The 18,979-nt window shown below is 43.9% G+C and overlaps 1 protein-coding gene across 1 annotated transcript in view; it reads right to left on the bottom strand.

Moving 5' to 3' along the window:
- Positions 1–18,979, bottom strand: part of LOC147725080 (uromodulin-like) — a 194,144-nt gene that overhangs the window by 62,548 nt on the left and 112,617 nt on the right. Inside the window, exon 3 of the mRNA XM_086918162.1 lies at positions 1,217–1,374. Coding sequence (XP_086774288.1) covers positions 1,217–1,374 — 158 coding nt within the window. The remainder of the gene's footprint in view (positions 1–1,216; positions 1,375–18,979) is intronic.

Genomic DNA, 18,979 nt, shown 5'->3' with positions numbered 1-18,979 from the left:
AAACCAAGAAGCTGCATATTTCAAATGCATCCTGACCTTCCCGCAACCCTCCAGACAACTGTTCTCTGCCTCACCAGCTTTTCTCCACATCTCTAGCATCCAAAAAAGCCACAATTGTGGTCATTCCTTCTCCTACCTTGCCACCGAGTACTGGAACGACTTCCCCCTACACCTCCGCACTGCACCTTCACTATTAGACTTCAGAAGAGGACTTATGACCTAGCTCTTTAACCAAGACCTGTGACATATCAACAACTGGATATCCCCTCACACTGGGTGATTAGCAGCACTTTACAAATACTGTTTGATTTGATGGAAGATCTGATCTTTGATGGCTATGTGGGCAAGAAGAGCAAGACTTTGTAGAAGAGGAGTCCATCATGATGGATTGTCCTCTGCATTGCTATGAAAAAGGATCCACCAGAAGGAATTCAGGCGTATTCCAATGGAGCAAAGACTTCTACCCTAGCACTGCCCACATGAGTGCCCTTAGCAGATATATGTTGCAGATCTACCCTTCACATACACATTTACAAAGCATTACAGCTTGAATCGCACAGTGTGAACGGAGTGCCATTTTGCTTGTTCAATGAATCAGGATTTCCTGTCCTTACTACTCTTCGAGACCTACCGCCTAAGAGAGGGTCCGGCAAAGTAGCTATTGAGAATGGGAGCAATCTGTGGTAGAAGTATCCATAAGAATAAAAAGTAACTTTCCCTATGGTACAAATCTTCCTAGTGGATACACCACCTGTAGATTCCTCACCATTGCACCTATCTCCACAACTCAAAGCATTCTCAATGGCATCTGTTGAATAAAAAGGTTGTATTTTCTACTATTCACTTTGAGTCATGCTGATCATGCATTGTTATTGTCTCTTTTAAGACTGACCAACCACAGTCATTTTCCGTTGTATTTTATTTTTTATTATTGAGTAGAAGTAATATTGGATACCAGACTTGAAAAGCTACTGTCCACAGACTCCTGGGATGACCCTCCCTTGCCATTCCACATACTGCACAGTGCCTCTAGAAAATGCTTCATATAAACATAGTGGGAAGAAACAAAACAGAACAAAGCAGAAAGAGAAAGTAAGGGCAAAAAAAGAAACTCAGAGTAAAAATATTTAAGAAAAAGAAAGAGATCGGCAATATTCATGGATGTATTGGTGGAAATCATTCCTTTCTGCATTCAGCACTTTCAATGGGTACTTACCTAAGAAGAGGATGAAGCGTCGTGAGCAGGCTGGTCTGCATTGTCAAGTTATATGTACATGAGAAGTTGAACCTCAGGCTGCTGCTTATTATAATCCCACTCGCATCATCAGGGGGAATATAGAGGACATTTGAATAAGTCACTGACTTTTCATATATCTAAAACAGAAATTACAACAATAGAGACACTAACAATAACAGTTTCAAATAATATAAGACAAACTTCTACATATGTTCCTATTTTCTTTTGTAATCACAATAAAAAGCCTGTCATTGAATAAAAATAAAAATATAATTATGAAAAAAAATCTTTAAACAACTTTTAAGAAAATAGATGAAATTTACAACCATTACAATTAAACTAACTAATCTAATATAGGAAAAGACCAACTTCTGTAATGGCATTTAACCACTACCACAAGTCTGAAAGGAGGGCAAGACATATAAATATATATATATATATATATATTACCTACTGGCAGTCGCCAGTAGGTATATATAGTTAGGATTTTTTCTCTATGGGACTTTTGAAAATTCTATGTCTAATAACTTTGGCGTTTGTGGACGGAACCGGCTGAAATTTTCAGGACAATGGCACATTTTGTTTATGAGCAGCCCCTAAAACATTGGGGGGGTTTCGTCAAGGGGGGGCCGAGAAAAAAGGGGGGTCCCAAAACGCATTTTTAACATTGAGTTTTCCACAGGGCGTTTGGCCTCACTTTTAGCTCGAACGGCTGAATGGATTTGCACGAACCTTGGCAAAATTGTAGGGACTGTTAGCCCGATGTGCCTTTGCTGTGTCTCAATATATGTGCTCCAGTGGATTTTGAGAAATTAACGTTTTAAAAAACAGATATATCTGTGACAGCGTCCCGGATAGCGCTCCGGTGCGCGAACTTTTCGCGTAACGGAACTTTGCGTAGCGAAGCTGATTGGCTCTCCGGTGTCTGTCAACATTCTAAACAGTCCGGAGCGGCCGCCATCTTGTCTCTCGATAGGATCGAGAGACAAGAAGAGGAGAAAAAAACGAAGGGGGAATTTAATGAGCCTAATAGAGGTCTACGGTCCGCCTCTTTGTCTAAAATGGTAGTTCCGACCATTAAACGCATCAGACAGGGCGGCCGCTCTTTTCACCACTTGGCTCCTCGTGCCTGGAACGAGCTTCCCCTTTCTCTTAGACAGACCCCCAGCCTTATGTCCTTCAGAAAGGCTTTAAAAACTTGGCTTTTCACCAGATAGGCCCCCCGCCTTTCCTTACTGTTCAGTTATGTTGCTGCCCTCAAAGGACTTCTTCGCCAAAGCGCCGGGACACTCCTTCTGGAGTAGCTGTTGCGCTATAGAAGAACGTGTTAACATAGCATAACAAAGGGGGCAAGGTAGACCCCTCTTGACCCCCTAGGAATGATGTTGGGGTTATTAAAGGGTCCCTTATATTGTTTTTTTGCGGTAGAAGCGCTTTCCGGTTCGCGAACCGGGTAGTGAACCGGGACGCGAAACGGGAATTCGCCCTTTTGTGTTTCGATTTAATTAAATTACAAGATGGAGGAAAAACAATGTGAGAAATGGGTATAAGGGGGTACGGGAGACGTATCCTGACCCCCTATGTTTTCTGAGAGTGGCTGAGGATGCTCATATATGTTGATACTTGTCTTCCAGCGGCTGCGCGTGAGCATTTTTTTCTTTTTTTTTTTTGCTTTGTGACGTCTGTTAACGTTCGATTCAAAGGAAATCAGGAAGTGTTGACCGCCATTTTGACACTGCGAGTAAATATATTGTTAAAAATAATTGTTATAAATTAATCCGTATTGATAAACATTGTCTGCGCCATCTTGCTTTTTTTCCAATGGCATACTTTTGTCGTGCACGGCAGCCATTTTAGATGCCTTGACTAGAACCACTCTCTGCACGCCGCCGATCGTGACGTCTGTTAACGCCGACGATCCTCAGCATGGCTCCCCACCCTCGCAAGCATCTCCCCCACGCACTGGTCACCCCCGCTCTCTGTCTTATGCATGGGCCATAAACCTCCCCCCATCTGCGCTGCTCTTCCCTGAGAATCACACCCTGTGCCCGCCCGACACCTCCCTTTCACCCTATTCACTACCGCACCCTCTGACATTCCTCTTCCTTTGTGTCTGATTGTCCAGGCCGGTCCCAGGCTATCACCTAGCCCTGCGGATGTAGTGTATGGCCTCAACTGTAAAGAATCACCCGTCTTCAAAGGAGTTACAGTAGATCAAGGCCCCCACCCGATGAGATCCGTCACACAACACGCGTTCCTACTATCTGATAACGATCCTGTATTGTGATTGGGGAGGGGATTTTCACTGTGAGGGTGTGTGGGACCGAGCCTGAAGCGGAAGATTCCAGGGAAGCCTTTTTGTACATCAAAGTCTTCACAATTATGTGTCACATTAAAAATATATAGCACTCCAACAAAGTAGTAGGATTATAACACTTTAATCACTTATAAATATATACAACGCACCAAAAACAGTAAACACGTTAAAAATTATTTTTTTAAACAGAAGCAACAATGGTCAGTAGCGGTCTGTTGTGCAAATAGTCCGAAGGCAGCACAACGTGCTGAGTTCTAGACGGCACCCAGGTGATGTCCTTTACTTGCCGCACTGGTTTTGGCATCCTACAATGCTGCTCCTAAAAACGGCATGGGGCGCCCCGGGGGGGGGGGGGGGGAGGCGGCATGAACGGGCCTCCCCAGGTAGAGGCTCGTCTACTGTAGTGGGGCGCCCCTTTAGCGTTTCACTTGCCATTCAGCGGTTTTCCGCCCTCTTTTGCTGCACTGTGCCTCGTCAGTAGCGGTCTGTTGTGCGAATAGTCCGAAGGCAGCACAACGCGCTGAGATCTGGACGGCACCCAGGTGATGTCCTTTACTTGCCGCACTGGTTTTGGCATCCTACAATGCTGCTCCGAAAAACGGCGTGGGGCGCCCCGGGGGGGGGGAGGCGGTGTGAACGGGCCTCCCCAGGTGGAGGCTCGTCTGCTGTAGTGGGGTGCCCCTTTAGCGTTTCACTTGCCATTCAGCGGTTTTCCACCCGCTTTTGCTGCACTGTGCCTCATCCGCCATTCAGCTGTTTACCGCCCGCTCTTGCGGCTACAGCTTCTCGCTCACCATCTAGTTGAATTGCGCCCACTCTTGCGGTGCAGCGATAGGCGGTTGCCACAGGACTCTTAAAATGGCGGCCGGCTCTTTGGATTTGGGCCTGGTCCACTAAAATGGCCCTGGGACACCTTGGAACTCGGACGCTTGTCTACTAGGGCTTGAGCCCCATTCTCGAAAGCGTCCCCTCAGCCTTGAAGATTCTACAAAAGTCTTGGGGGCCCCTGACTCCGGCAGGCTTCCGGTGGGGAGCAGCTGCCATGATTGCTTGCGGAATGGCCACGACGGAGCTACAAGATGGTGGTGCTCTCATGCTGACGCCAGCTTCAGTCTGAAACATCCAGAAACACTGTAGACTATCAATTCGATGAGTTCCGGTGGAGCCCCAACGTGACCCGGTAGGGAAGAACTTGCCCTCCCCTTTTTTGAGTGATGGTTCTTGTTGCCTGTCCCCTCTGTTGTCATCTAACGGAACCTTTTTGGATTGCCGAGTGAGAAAAAAAAAGGTGGGGCTTTCATCGTTTGGGAAAAAAAAATGTTTTAATCCAATGAAAAGTGTTATTTTTAGGTCATATGATCAAGCATTTCATCAATAAGAAACCAACAGTAAAATGAACCAATGAAAAGTTTTATAAACAAGTCACATGACCTGTTATGCGGCTTTGGGCTATAAAAAGCCTACAAAATCCGTTGGCCTGTGAGGCGGCGTCAGTAGCGGACCGATGTGCGAATAGGCCGAAGGCAGCACAACGCGGAGAGATCCGGATGGCACCGAGGTGGTGTCCAGCAAGTTGCCGCACTGGTGTGGCCATCCTACAATGCTGCGCCGAAAGACGGCGTGTCCAGCTGAGTTGCGGTTACTTTTGCTGCTACAGTACGCCGAAGGCAGCACAACGCGCCGAGATCCGGATGGCACCGAGGTGGTGTCCAGCAAGTTTCACTGGTGTGGCCATCCTACAATGCTGCGCCGAAAGACGGCGTGGGGTGCCCGTGGGGGGGGGGAAGGGGGGGGAGAGGCGGCGTAAACGGACCTCTTCCGCCTCCCCAGATGAAGGCACCTCATCTGCAGTGGGGCGCCTCTTAGCGTTTCACTTGCCTTCCAGAGAGTTCTGCCCGCTCTTGCGGCACAGTGCCTCACCCTCCATCCAGCTGAGTTCCGCCCGCTCTTGCGGTACAGCGTCTCGCCCGCCATCCAGCTGAGTTTCTCCCGCTCTTGCGGTACAGTGACTCGAACGCGCCGAGATCCGGATGGCACCTAGGTGGTGTCCAGCAAGTTTCACTGGTGTGGCCATCCTACAATGCTGCGCCGAAAGACGGCATGGGGTGCCCGGGGGGGGGGGGGGGGGAGGCAGCACAAACGGGCCTCTCCCTCCTCCCCAGGTGGAGGCACCTCATCTGCAGTGGGGCGCCTCTTAGCGTTTGACTCGCCTTCCAGCTGAGTTCCGCCCGCTTTTGCGGTACAGTGACTCACCCGCCATCTAGCTGAATTGCGGCTACTCTTGTGGTGCAGCGATAGCCGGCTGCAACAGGACTCTCAAAATGGTGGCCAGCTCTTTGGATTTGGGCCTGGTCCACTAAAATGGCTCTGGGACACCTTGGAACGCGGACGCTTGCCTGCTAGGGCATGGGCCTCATTCACGAAAGCGTCCCCTCTTTTGACTGATTGTTCTTGTTGCCTATTTCTTCTGTTGTCATTTAACTGAACCTTTTTGGACTGCCGAAAAGGGTTCTGGTCCGACCGCTGGTTGGTGGAGACTTTTTGACTATATCCTGGACCTGCCCGGCCTCGCCCAAAATGGCGCCGGTATAAATGGGATTCGTAACTCCTTGTTGTGTACTGGTTGCCCAACTTTGATATCACGAGATACGTATGCAGTTTTGAAGCACATGGCGGGCGGGGACGAGAATTGATTGAACATTTGGACATCCCTATTGATATTAAGTTCTGATGTGTTATTGGTTACTGTACTATTGAAAGTTCGAATTAACGTCACCCATGGTACTTGCCCGCAAATGTATATCTAGATAATTTTGTTGTAACTGGCCCTGTCGTACTTTAATTATAAAATGTACGTCCACCGATTCCGCAAATGTTAGACACCTTAGTTCTTGCAACCTAATGGGTCGCCCGTTACGTTGTTCTACAGTGTAAATGTCCCCTCATCATATACGATTCCAGTTTGCTCTGTGGCCGGCCCACGTGGTTATAGGCCCGTATTTGTATACTGACATTTTCACAATAAAGGTTTTTAAAACAAAACATGGTAGTAGTACTTACATTGGTAAAGTTTTGAATAATAGCCACTGTTTTCGAATCAGTAAAAGGCAAGTGAAATAAAGCAGTCCAATTACATGACGGTTAAAAGGTATAATACGCAGGAACGCAGTAAAGATAAATGGTCAAGGGCTGTTGTGTTTTCTACTCCTGCAACATAAATTGATCGATAGGAATCTGATATTCATGCCTATCAGCGACTAAGACAGCAGGCCGAGCCTCTTTTGCTCAACGGCTCCCTCATGGGACGAAGAAACGCCCTTTTTCTCAAAAAAGGAATATTTTACTTGCAGGACAGTTGTAAATTTTCCGGGAAAATACATTAGCCTGGAACATTGTTAGTGATAAACTGTAAATGCATCTGGGTCCTTTGCTTTAGAAGTCAGAGTGAGAAAAAAAAAGGTGGGGCTTTCATCATTTGGGAAAAAAAATGTTCGAAAGCAATGAAAAGCGTTATTTTTAGGTTATATGACCAAGCCTTTCATCATTAGAATAACAAAAGTAAAATGAACCAATGAAAAGTTTTATTAACAAATCACATGACCTGTTATGCTTATGTTACGCGCTGCGCGCCGCGCTCTGGATCGCTTCCAGGAAGCTGCACCTCGCGCACCGGAGCACTTCCGGGTGCGCTAACGCGGCGCGTCATATGACGCATTATGCAACAACGCAGGTCCAGAATATAGTCAAAATGTCTCCACCAACCAGCGGTCGGAACACAACCCCTTTCAGTAGTCCAAAAAGTTCTGTTAAATGACAACAAAAGGGACAGGCAACAAGAACCTTCAGTCAAAGAGGGGAGGGCAAGTTCTTCTCTACCGGTTCACGTTGGGGCTCCACCGGAACTGATCGAATTGGTAGTCTACAGTGTTTCTGGATGTTTCAGATTGAAGCTGGCGTCAGCATGAGAGCACCCCGTGGCTACGTCGTGGCTATTCTGCGAGCAATCATGGCAGTCGCTCACCACCGGAAGTCTGCGGGAGTCGGGGGCCCCGGTGACTTTTGTAGAATCTTTAAGGCTGAGGGGACGCTTTCGGGAATGGGGTCTATGCCCTAGCAGTCAAGCATCCGAGTTCCAAGGTGTCCCAGGGCCATTTTAGTGGACCAGGCCTAAATCCGAAGAGCCGGCCGCCATTTTAAGAGTCCTGTTGCAGCCGCCTATCGCTGCACCGCAAGAGTGGGCGCAATTCAAGTGGATGGTGGGCGAGACGCTGTAGCCGCAAGAGCGGGCGCAACTCAGCTGGTTGCGTGAAGCGCTGGGGTGTACCTGAAAAACCTCCACCTGGGGAGGTGGGGGAGGCTCGTTCGTGCCGCCTCTCCCTTCTAGTGCATCCCACGCCGTCTCCTGGTGCAAGAATATGTGATGGTCGGACTAGGGCACCGCAGGACGTGTCTTCAGGTCAAACAGATTGTGGGACAATGTTCAGAATGGAAGAGTCACCAAAAGGCAAAAAGTTTTGCTTGACCCCGGGAGCCGGCCGCCTATGTCGGGGGCGATCTCAGGCCACACCAGGGCAACAAGACTTGGGGAGGGGGTCGGAGCCAAGCGCCCACTCCGAGTCCACGCCATCACACCGCCCCTCGGGCCCCTCGGGGGCCTCCGTCAATCGGTTCAGGGAGGCACCGCATCACATTGTTTTCAAATGCAGGAAGGTCCACAAACAGCCCCCACTTACTTTGAGAATAGTGAAGCTGCAGCAGGTGCAAATAAGCTTCAGACAGTGTTACAAGTGCTGCTCAGAACTCTCAACTATGGCACCCAACATCCAGGACTTATGCCATTTGTGCAAGGCAGTGATATCGAAGCAACTCAGGGACCAAGGAACATACCATATCCAGAGTCCTTCCCACAGCGTCTGCCTTCCTTCTTACCTAGTTATGGTTCTTTCACTCCCACTCCAGGCTTTTAGTCTGTGGATGGAAAACCATGAACCTACACTCACGTATGAAAATCTTACTAATGATGCTTGACTGAGGCCAAGGAGATAAGAGTGCATGAGTCTCATGCTCGATCGATTGAGCTAGCCGGATCAGGCAACAAAAAGGTGGTGGTGGGGGTGGCGGCATCAGCAAGGCATACTCACACACAACTTGTCGTACATCAGCTCTGGATGTACTGGGTACGAGTCTTGGTGCATGGTGTCGTCCCCGGGCAATTTGCACAACGGTTCTCCACACCTAGGCCGCCAGCTATGCTACCTCGACAGGAACAGTGATGGATGTTGCAGCAGGCTGCAATGGAAATAGTTATTTAATAAAACGTTTTACCCTGTTACTTTGCTGGTGTGGTGTATATATTTATAATATTTGCATAGGGTTTGTCGTTATTTTGGGCGGGGTGGGTGGCGGAGCTGAGCTGTCTTGCACCCATCATGGTGTCGAGCTCAGTTCATCTCACTAGTTTCGTATTTCTCATGAGGGGTTGTTCCTAACGTTTCTATTTTAGCGAGGTCAAAAGAGATCCCATTAGTGGCCTACTGATTTTGCTCGATTCCTTTTGTTTTTTTAAACGATTTTTCACTATCTGCAAAGACTAAACAGAGTATTGCGACTCTGTGCTTGTTTGTAAATAGAGAATGAACCAAAGAGAACCAATTCTAAAACAGTAAATGCTTGGATAACAATCAATCAAATGGAGAGAGAAGCAGGCACGACGGATTACAACGGGGGCAAAGGCCTGCGTCACCTACCCTTCACTATCTGCAAAGAGAGAATACTCCTAAAAGAAAAAAGGGGGGGGCAGCGTTCAAAGCACAGAAGCGTGCATAGACACGAAAATGTTTTTACCTACCACGTACTTGACATTTTAAAGCTTTTCATATTTGCTATTAAAAAACCATTGAAATTCACTGAAAAAACCATAGGTTATAGACCATATATAGTTAGGAATTAGCATTTACAAAACCTTAATTTACTCGCACAAGACCATTGAAATTCGCATATATAGTTAGTTGCAATAACTATATATCGCGCACCCGCAATCCACTGCTGACGATGTCACATATTACATCATTCATGACATGGTCAGTGACATCACTGATGACATCACTGATGACAACATCCAGTGACTGTATGTTTCTGTAAAATTAAAGTATGTCTTACATATTGAAGAATGAGTGGATGTATAAGTGTCTGGATGAAGGATTTAGTAGGTGCCTGACTGACTGTATGAGAGAGTGATTAAATGTGTCTCACTGAGTGCATGGGTTAGTGACTAAACTGTCTTAATTTGTGCATTATTATGTCTGTTGTTCTGTAAACTGCTGCATGTGTTGATCAGTAGCTATATGAGTAACTATATGGGTTATTGATTGGTTGCCCAAGTATTTGTATGGGAGACTGAGTGTGTGTGTGGGTGGCTGGGAGGTGTGTGACTCTGTGCATAGATGTATGAGCAGTTGATTCACTAGATGTATGGGTTCAAAAGTGCATGTGGAAACAGCTGTATGGGTGGTTGACTATCTGCATGAGTGTATTGGTGAGTGAATGGATATCTCAGTGCTACATGTCAAAGTAAGTACATATGTAAAACACAGTACATGTGAGAGTTCACATATATAAATTACTGTGTATAAGAGCTAGTGAATGTGTGAGTGGCTGCATGGATCATTGTGAACTTGTATCAGTGATTGTATAAGAGAGTAAATATGTGTTAGAATATGTTTGAATAAGTAAGGTCTGTATAACTTTATAGTTGAGAAAATGGAGGTGTGATTGATTCTTTGCATGACTGACTAGGTGTATGAGTAACTCCATGGATGAGTGACAATCTGTGAGTGTCTGTTTACTCTGAGTGTATCTAAGGTTATATTAGAGTCTGAAGAGGTTCATCGTATTATCACATGATTGATGTCATCAGTGATGTTGTCTGTGATGTCATTTGAGTTGTCATCAGTGATGTCATCAGTGATGTCATCAGTGATGTCACTGACCATGTCATGAATGATGTTATATGTGACATCATCAGCAGTGGATTGCGGGTGCGCGATATATAGTTATTGCAACTAACTATATATGCGAATTTCAATGGTTTTGTGTGAGTAAATTAAGGTTTTGTAAATGCTAATTCCTAACTATATATGGTCTATAACCTATGGTTTTTTCAGTGAATATATAAATATATATATATATATATATATATATAAATATATATATATATATATATATATATATATATATTCACTGAAAAAACCATAGGTTTCACACCAGTTATAGTTAGCTGGAAATTTTACTGACATAAAACCATTGAAATTCCACGTTATAGTTAGTTGGACTCACTATAACTTGCGCGCCTGCAATGCACTGCTGATGACGTCACAGATTACATCACTCATGACATGGTCAGTGACATCACTCATGACATCACTGATGCCACCATCCTTGTGACAGAGTGACAGACCTCCTTTCACTGTAAAGTAACCCTTGAAACACATATTCAAAAATAGAAACTAACATTTTCAAAAAAGTGGAGAAACTTATACCAGTTACAACAACCAATTCAGTAATTCCACCTTCTATGTACACATCCTCTCATTCAGCAACAGTTCTACATAGTCACTCATACATATACTCACTTCACATATTTAGTGATACACCTATACATCCTGTTACACACCGACAGTCATCCAAAAGTTACTCAAACACATACTCAGACATGCAAAAAAACAATTGAACATCCATTTATTTGCATATATAACTATACACACACTACCACCTTACTTCTAAGGAAACTTACACATACTTACTCTCTTAAACAATCACTTATAAAAACACATACTTATTTAAACAGGAACTCTTACAATCTCACATATACTCACTTATATACATCAATACTCACATATACTAGATTAAAACATATGTTGTTAATGATAAAGACACTAGTGAGACAGTCATTCACTCACTAACACACCCATACAGTCCTGCACATATGCTGTCTTCAAAACACATACAAACAGTGAGTCAGTCATTGATGCATCTATGTGCTAAGTAATACCCCCACCAAACCATACAGACACTCATACTGATACTAAAAAAACATCTAATAACCCATACGCACATACATGTAGCTACTCACCAACCCATGCAGCCACTTATACACAAAGTGAAACACTGATACAAACATTTAAATATTTAAACAATACTCGCTTATATATGTATTCACTAAGATACACTTAATAAGCCAGTTAACCAATCAATTTCTTTTTTTTTTAAAACATCCATTAAGACACTTATTTAAACTTTTATTCTTCCATCGACCTTTACATATACATATATAAAACATATTTATTTTACAGAAAGACACACATTCACTGGATGGTGTCATCAGTGATGTCATGAGTGATGTCACTGACCATGTCATGAGTGATTTAATCTGTGACGTCATCAGCAGTGCATTGCAGGCGCGCAAGTTATAGTGAGTCCAACTAACTATAACGGGGAATTTTAATGGTTTTATGTCAGTAAAATTTCCAGCTAACTATAACTGGTGTGAAACCTATTGTTTTTTCAGTGAATTTAGTAGGTTTTTTAAATGCTAATTCCTAACTATAACTGGTGTGAAACCTATGGTTTTTTCAGTGAATTTCAAAGGTTTATTCAATGCTAATTCCTAGCTATATATTGGGCTTCAAACCTATTTTTTTTCAGTGAATTTCAAATTTCAAATCTCTATAGGTATGAAATGTAATATTTTTTATAACGAATTTTATATTTTATAATTATGTAATATATATATTTTTTTTTTCATTTGTTTGCCCCGGTGCGCTCCCGGGGCACGTACCGATGCGCTCACCGGTAAGCGCAGTGCTATGGAGCGCCCTGGGGCGCGTACCGGTGAGCGTCCCGTTAGCGCTATTGCCGCGAACGAAAACAACATTGTGACGTATCGCATAGCCGCGTGATGCGTCATATGACGCACAGCGTAAGCACACCCGGAAGCACGCATGCGCATACGATCGCAAAACTTTCTGACGCGCTTACGCTACGTGCCCCAGGTCGCGTAGCGTAAGCGCATCGGGTCATGTGACCTGAAAATAACACTTTTCATTCGTTCACAACACTTTTGGTTTCAAAATGATAAAAGCCCTGCTCATGTGTCTTGAAAATAACACTTCTCATTCGTCCAGAACAGTTTTTTTTCCAAATGATGAAAGCCCCCTCCTTTTTTCTTTATTCTGACTTTGTCCTTTGACTGAGGAAGACCTGTTTGGACATCTGTCTCTAATATATTCTACTTAAAAATGGCTACAGTAGCAGCAGCAGCTGGATCATCTGCCCCACCACCACCATCAAAAAGACCACCAGAAGATCACATTGGTGGTCAAGAAGAAGAGGAAGAGGAGGAGGAAGAGGAGGAAGGCTCAAGGCAGTTCCTGCAAGAAGTTCATCAGCCCTACAAACCAAAAGAGCACTTCGTATGGCAGTTATACAAAATCCCAAGGGGTTTCAAAAAAGTAAAACGCTGCGAAGGTGACTTGTTTGATTTGTGATGCTGAGCTGTCCAGGGGGAACACTAACAAAAAATATTCCTTCGGGAATCATACCATGATTCGGCACATGATCCGTTGGCACCCAATCAACTATTCTGCTTCAGAGGTAAGGGACCTCTGCAGTAAGCTACCCCCATCATCATCTAGACCCTCAACATCAAAAGAACCAACTCCATCGGGTTCAGGGGCAACAGAGTCTCCTTCTCGGATGTTGGTGTAGAGGTACCGACGGTAGGCCTCCCTATTCCCGAGTAGGTGACCGGGTGAGGTGAGGGATATTCCCACAGAACGCTGGGTAAGACGGCATGACTGGATTATCACCAGTGTACATCTGGGCTCAGAGTAACTGGTAGGATTTATCCATTATTAGTGTACAAGTTCACTACTATTGTAATTTGTTTACTTTAGTTTGCAGTCGCAGTATTCACCAGGTCCTGAAGAAAGCTAGGACCAGTTGTCCATCTAGCTGAAACATGTCGACCTTATTACACCATGCCTTGATATAGTTATTATTTAAAACTATTGGGTGTTGTTTTTAGATTTGACCCTAGTACCATACCTAATAAACTGACTTTTGGTCCTTTGAGTCAATTTTATCTTCACCTCCACTTTTCACTTGTACTGCACTCCATTGGCATCACCAGTGAGGCACTGTGGTCTAAGATTATATCTACAAAATCCATCTTTGCATCATTACCAGGTGCCTTGATTAAGATTTGGATTTATGATACATCTCCCACGTGACGATACTCCACCAGATGGGTGGGCTGATGGGAACTTTTTCTAGCCCAGTGCTATCACTGAAGTGTTATTAATGGACTCATGGTTCTAGACTCAACACGGCATACTCACAGTAATTTTGACCAGGCTACTTCCTTTTGTTTTGCTAGTTGTTATAGGGGCCTAAGTTGCCTTGGTCGTTAAAGATGCCCTTCTGACCCTCCCCCACCTCATTTTTTCAATGCAACAGAGACAATCATGTGCAAATATTGTGGTAAGTTAATTTGCTATGGTGAGCAAAGTGTTAAACTTATCATCTGTGCTGGGGATAACCATAAGTGCCCGAAAAACCCCTAATTTTTTGCAGAATTTGTTTTGCTCCAGTTGAGCCATTTACAATTCCCTGTTTTTTGTTTCTCCCCCAAGAAAATGCAAAAAAAATATAAAACTGTTCAGAAAAGCCATAAAAAGTAAAAAATGTTCAAAAAAACATTAAAAAAATATAAAAGAACAAAAAGAAGAAAAAAAACAGTTCTTTTTAGAACTACCTCCAATTTATAAATAAAGGCTTCATTTTTAAAAAACTCTGATTCTTTTTTCCCCATGGTACGCTCCCCGGTACGCGTACCGGACGCTCCCCCCGCGAAGCCCTTTTATAGCCCCCACATGAAACCTAGGAGGTCAGGGGGGTCTACTCTGCCCCCTAATGGTCTTTTCCCCCTTTGTTTTGGCCACCTCTTGTGTCTCGATCCTACCGAGACACAAGATGGAGGCCGCTCCGGACCATTTGGAATGTTTACCGACACCCGAGAGCCAATCAGCTTTCCGTGCGCAAGTCGCGTGGCGCGCCTGGTGCGCTCCCCGGTGCGCGTACCGGGGCGCGCTTACAGATATATATATTTTTTGGAACCTAAATTACTCAAAATCCACTGAAGCACATATCTTGAGACATAGCAAAGGCACATCGGGATACCAGTTCCTACAATTTTGCCAAGTTTGGTGGAAATCCATTCAGCCGTTCAGGCTAAAAGTGAGGTCGACCGCCCTATGGAAATTAACATGGGGAAAACACGTTTTGGGACCCCCCTTTTATCTCAGCCCCCGCTTGACAAATCCCCCCCAAACTTTCAGGGAAGGACCGGGGCGCCGCGAGGCCATTTTGAGGAAATTTTCAGCCAGATTCGTCAACCGGCGCCAAAGTTATTCTAAATAGAATTTTGAGATTTAACATTGAAAAAAATCCTAACTATAACTACCTATATATATATATATATATATATATATATATATATATATATATATATATATATATATATATATATAATATTTTTGGAGGAATACCGCCACCTGCGCCGGAGCAGACGGGCGGAAGTGGAGACTCCGGCACCAGTCTTACAGACACCGAGGGGCAGAGGACGAGCACGGGGAAGAGGCGGAAGAGGAACAACCGGGGGAAGAGGCTTTTCCAGAGGTGGGAACAAAGACAAAGCAACAGGCGACGCAAGAAACATCGTGACACGCTCCAAGAGAGGCCAATGAACAACAAAGAACTGGTAAATAAAACAGTGATTAATCTACCTCAAAGAAAAATGTCTAACCTAGAAAAATCGACTTTAAGTCTCGGTCTTTCCTTTTGCCCTTCTATGCCATTTGACTTTTGCATTACACGCATAGATATTTTTAAGTTTATACGTAAACTGAAACTAAAGAAATGGCATAAATTGAAAAGATTGAATCAAAACTATGACAAGCGAGGGCACAGCCCTATCAGCAGAGAAGAAAATCTTACCATCAGTGATGTTGATAGCATAATCAACATCATCAGCCTAGATCAGGGCCATCCAGCCAATGAGGAAGATACTGACTTGGGCTGCGTCACCCAGATGCTTAATGAGGCGGCATTTGTGACTGATGATAGTGCCCTATCTGGCTTTAAACTTAAATCGACATTCATCCCGATTATGCCGCATGATAATCTTGATACCTTTCAGGATTGTGTCAACAAACACATCTGTACACATAGAAACAAGAAAGGCAGAGGAGCCATAAAGGAACAAAACCTTAACAAACAAGAAAGGAATGCTCTGACTTCCCTTATGGAGGACAAAACTATAGTCATCCGTCCAGCTGACAAGGGAGGGAACATAGTTATTATGGACCGAGATATGTACACCAAAGAAGCGCTAAGACAACTAGGTGACACTAAGTACTATACGATCAGTTCATATGACCTATACAACAACAGTATACTTGTTCTATGGGAAAAACTGATTGAGTGGAAAGACCAAGGCATTTTGGAATGGGAGGAGTACAGGTACCTAAAAAATGACCATCCTATACTACCAGTCCTGTATCTCCTCCCCAAACTCCACAGGATACTACCAATCCACCAGGGAGACCCATTGTGTCGTCCAGGGGATGTGTCTCAGAACATGTTTCAAAATATGTTGACTTCTTTCTGAGAGATTGGGTGCAAGCACTTCCTAGTTACATTAAGGATACTAAAGACTTTTTGAAAAAATTGTCATTGGTCAAGTGGAAGGAGAACAATCTATTGATAACCATGGATGTACAATCTCTATACACGATTATTGACCATGAACAAGGTTACATGCCTGTGCCAGTTTTCTGTCCGAGCGTCCACTACGTTTGAGAGAACATAGTAAAATGTTAGTGGATATGATGTCATATTGCTTAAATAACAACTTTTTTGTCTTTGATGGTGTCCTATACAGACAAACCACTGGGACGGCGATGGGTTCATGCTTTGCTCCCAGTTTTGCGAACCTCTTTTTGGGCTACTGGGAGCAAAGCATCAACTCAGACCCCAACCTAAATCCCTTTTGGCCATTTGTGGATACCTGGTGGAGATACATTGACGATCTCTTTGTTATTTGGAGTGGGTCCTTTGAAATGGCAAACGAGTTTATAAACAAACTCAATGATAATGATCTCAACATTGTACTCACAAGCAATATCAGCAGTAGTACCGCAGAATATCTTGATGTCAAAGTAGAGGCAGTTAATGGCAAATTACAGACTTGCCTATTCAGAAAATCTACTGCAGGTAACAGTGTGTTGCATGCCCTGAGTAGTCACCCTGAAACTCTTAAATGGAGTATTCCCTTTGGTGAACTACTCAGGGCCAAAAGAAACTGCAGCACTGACCAGGGATATGAACAGACTAGCCGTGAAATGATGGCAAGATATAAAGACAGGGGTTACCCGACATGGGTTATCAAAAAAGCCAAAGCACGTGCTGATGGTATCCCTAGAGCAGATACATTACTAGAAAAAGACAAGGAAATGGACAACACCAGTGAGGAGGATCAGACGCGCCTTATCCTCACTTATAGCACTGAATCAAAACAAATTCGCAAGATAGTGTCTCAAAATTGGAATATCCTAACTGCTGATAATGTAATTGGCAAGGATCTGTCCAATGTACCCCGTATCACGTATAGAAAAGGCAGGTCTCTACGTGATATGTTGGTGAAAAGCAACATAACTGTTTATCCCAAAACTCAAAATCTGGGATTACTTGGCTTCTTTCCTTGTGGCCACTGTAAGGCCTGTAGGCATAGCATCCACAGAAAATCGGCCACCTACAATGGTATTACCAGAATGCTGACTTAATTCTTGACATGTAGTGCAGATTTTGTAATATATGTCATTGTCTGCCCGTGCGGGCTCTGGTATATTGGCAGCAGCACCAAACAAGCTAAACATCGTGTGCTTGAACATTATCGTGCTATTGTCAATATAAATGAAAAATACCCTGTGGCAAGACACTTTGCTGAGGTACACTTTTCCAATCCAGCTCAAATGAGCTTTCATATATTGGAACAAATTGAGAGAAGTCCCCGGGGGGGAGACAGAACCCTTAAATTGAGACAGAAGGAGTCCAAATACATTATTTTATTTCAAACCAAAATACCGGGGGGCCTCAACCAGGACGAGGAGCTAGCAGTTCACCTTAAAGTATAACAGCTTACATTATGTCAACCCCTCTTTGTGAATATCTGTAATGTTTTTACTTCCTCCATCGAACAGCTTGCACTGTTTATTTATTTAAGATGTTTTTAGTGAGATTTTGAATATGTAGAGCACTGAATTTTGGCATTTCATGTTTTCTTTTCACAGAATTGTGTCTACTATGAACTTCAGGAATTAACTCTTTCTCAATTGTCCAGCAAAAAGTAATGTGGACGTTCACTTTTGGGAGCACTTTATTTCTTCACTCGACATCTAGGCAGTTTCCCTCAAGGTAGGCCCCTACATGGGGGCAACTTGAATTCCATGGACTTGGCACATTGGACTTGGGACTTTTTATGTGCTTTGTGGTATTTGACCTGTAGCAACTTCAGTGATTATTTTACTTGAGCCCCTATGTATTTTACACACATAGATGTGCGCTGTATTTAACAAACATAGATATGCGATGAGTACGCAACCTGTGTACCTTACAATGTCTTGTAGTTTACATTTTGGCACGTGCTGTCCTACATCTGTGAATTTCACCTATGCATTCAACCATCATAGATGTGAGAGCTTCACGTACTTCGTACATATTATTTTGTTTTGTAGTTTAATTTTTGCTACATGTTGGCTCACACTTATTCTTGTTTTCAGTTGCATTTAACGCTTTGAATACATGCACAGGAGTCTGTGTGCATATATTGTTCCATTGCACTGTATTTGTTGGCCCGCTAGCAAATCAAAAAGTAGGCACCCTACACGCGATGGCACTTTGCTCCCGTATGGTAGCAGCACATCCATATTGCGTTCAGCTTAAGCGATTTGGCTTTAACTGTACACGCGATGACATTTGTCTAAAATAGTGCAGCGCATTCGTATTGCTTTCAGCCTAAGCATTTTGGCTTTGGGATGCTATACACGGACGTAGAGCTCGTGAATGATTTGAGCTGGGTTGCCATAGCAACGGGTAGTCCATGAGTCGATTTTTGACTACAAGCATGGCGGTGGTTGCCGTAGCTTTTCTATTTTGATTATAGTGAGGCATATAGACTTATATAAAGACACCTCCTTCTGTGCAGTTAACAGGAGAGGGGGTTTCACGGGCAGCAATTAACCGTGACATTTACAACGAAACACACACGATGTGTAAAATTGAAATGAATGCATTTATTTATTTCTTTT

The sequence above is a fragment of the Lissotriton vulgaris genome, chromosome 4_1 (genome assembly GCF_964263255.1).
Source record: "Lissotriton vulgaris chromosome 4_1, aLisVul1.2, whole genome shotgun sequence".
Taxonomy (NCBI): domain Eukaryota; kingdom Metazoa; phylum Chordata; class Amphibia; order Caudata; family Salamandridae; genus Lissotriton; species Lissotriton vulgaris.
Note: the sequence above shows the minus strand (reverse complement) of the source record. Positions and strands in the feature narration are given on the sequence as shown.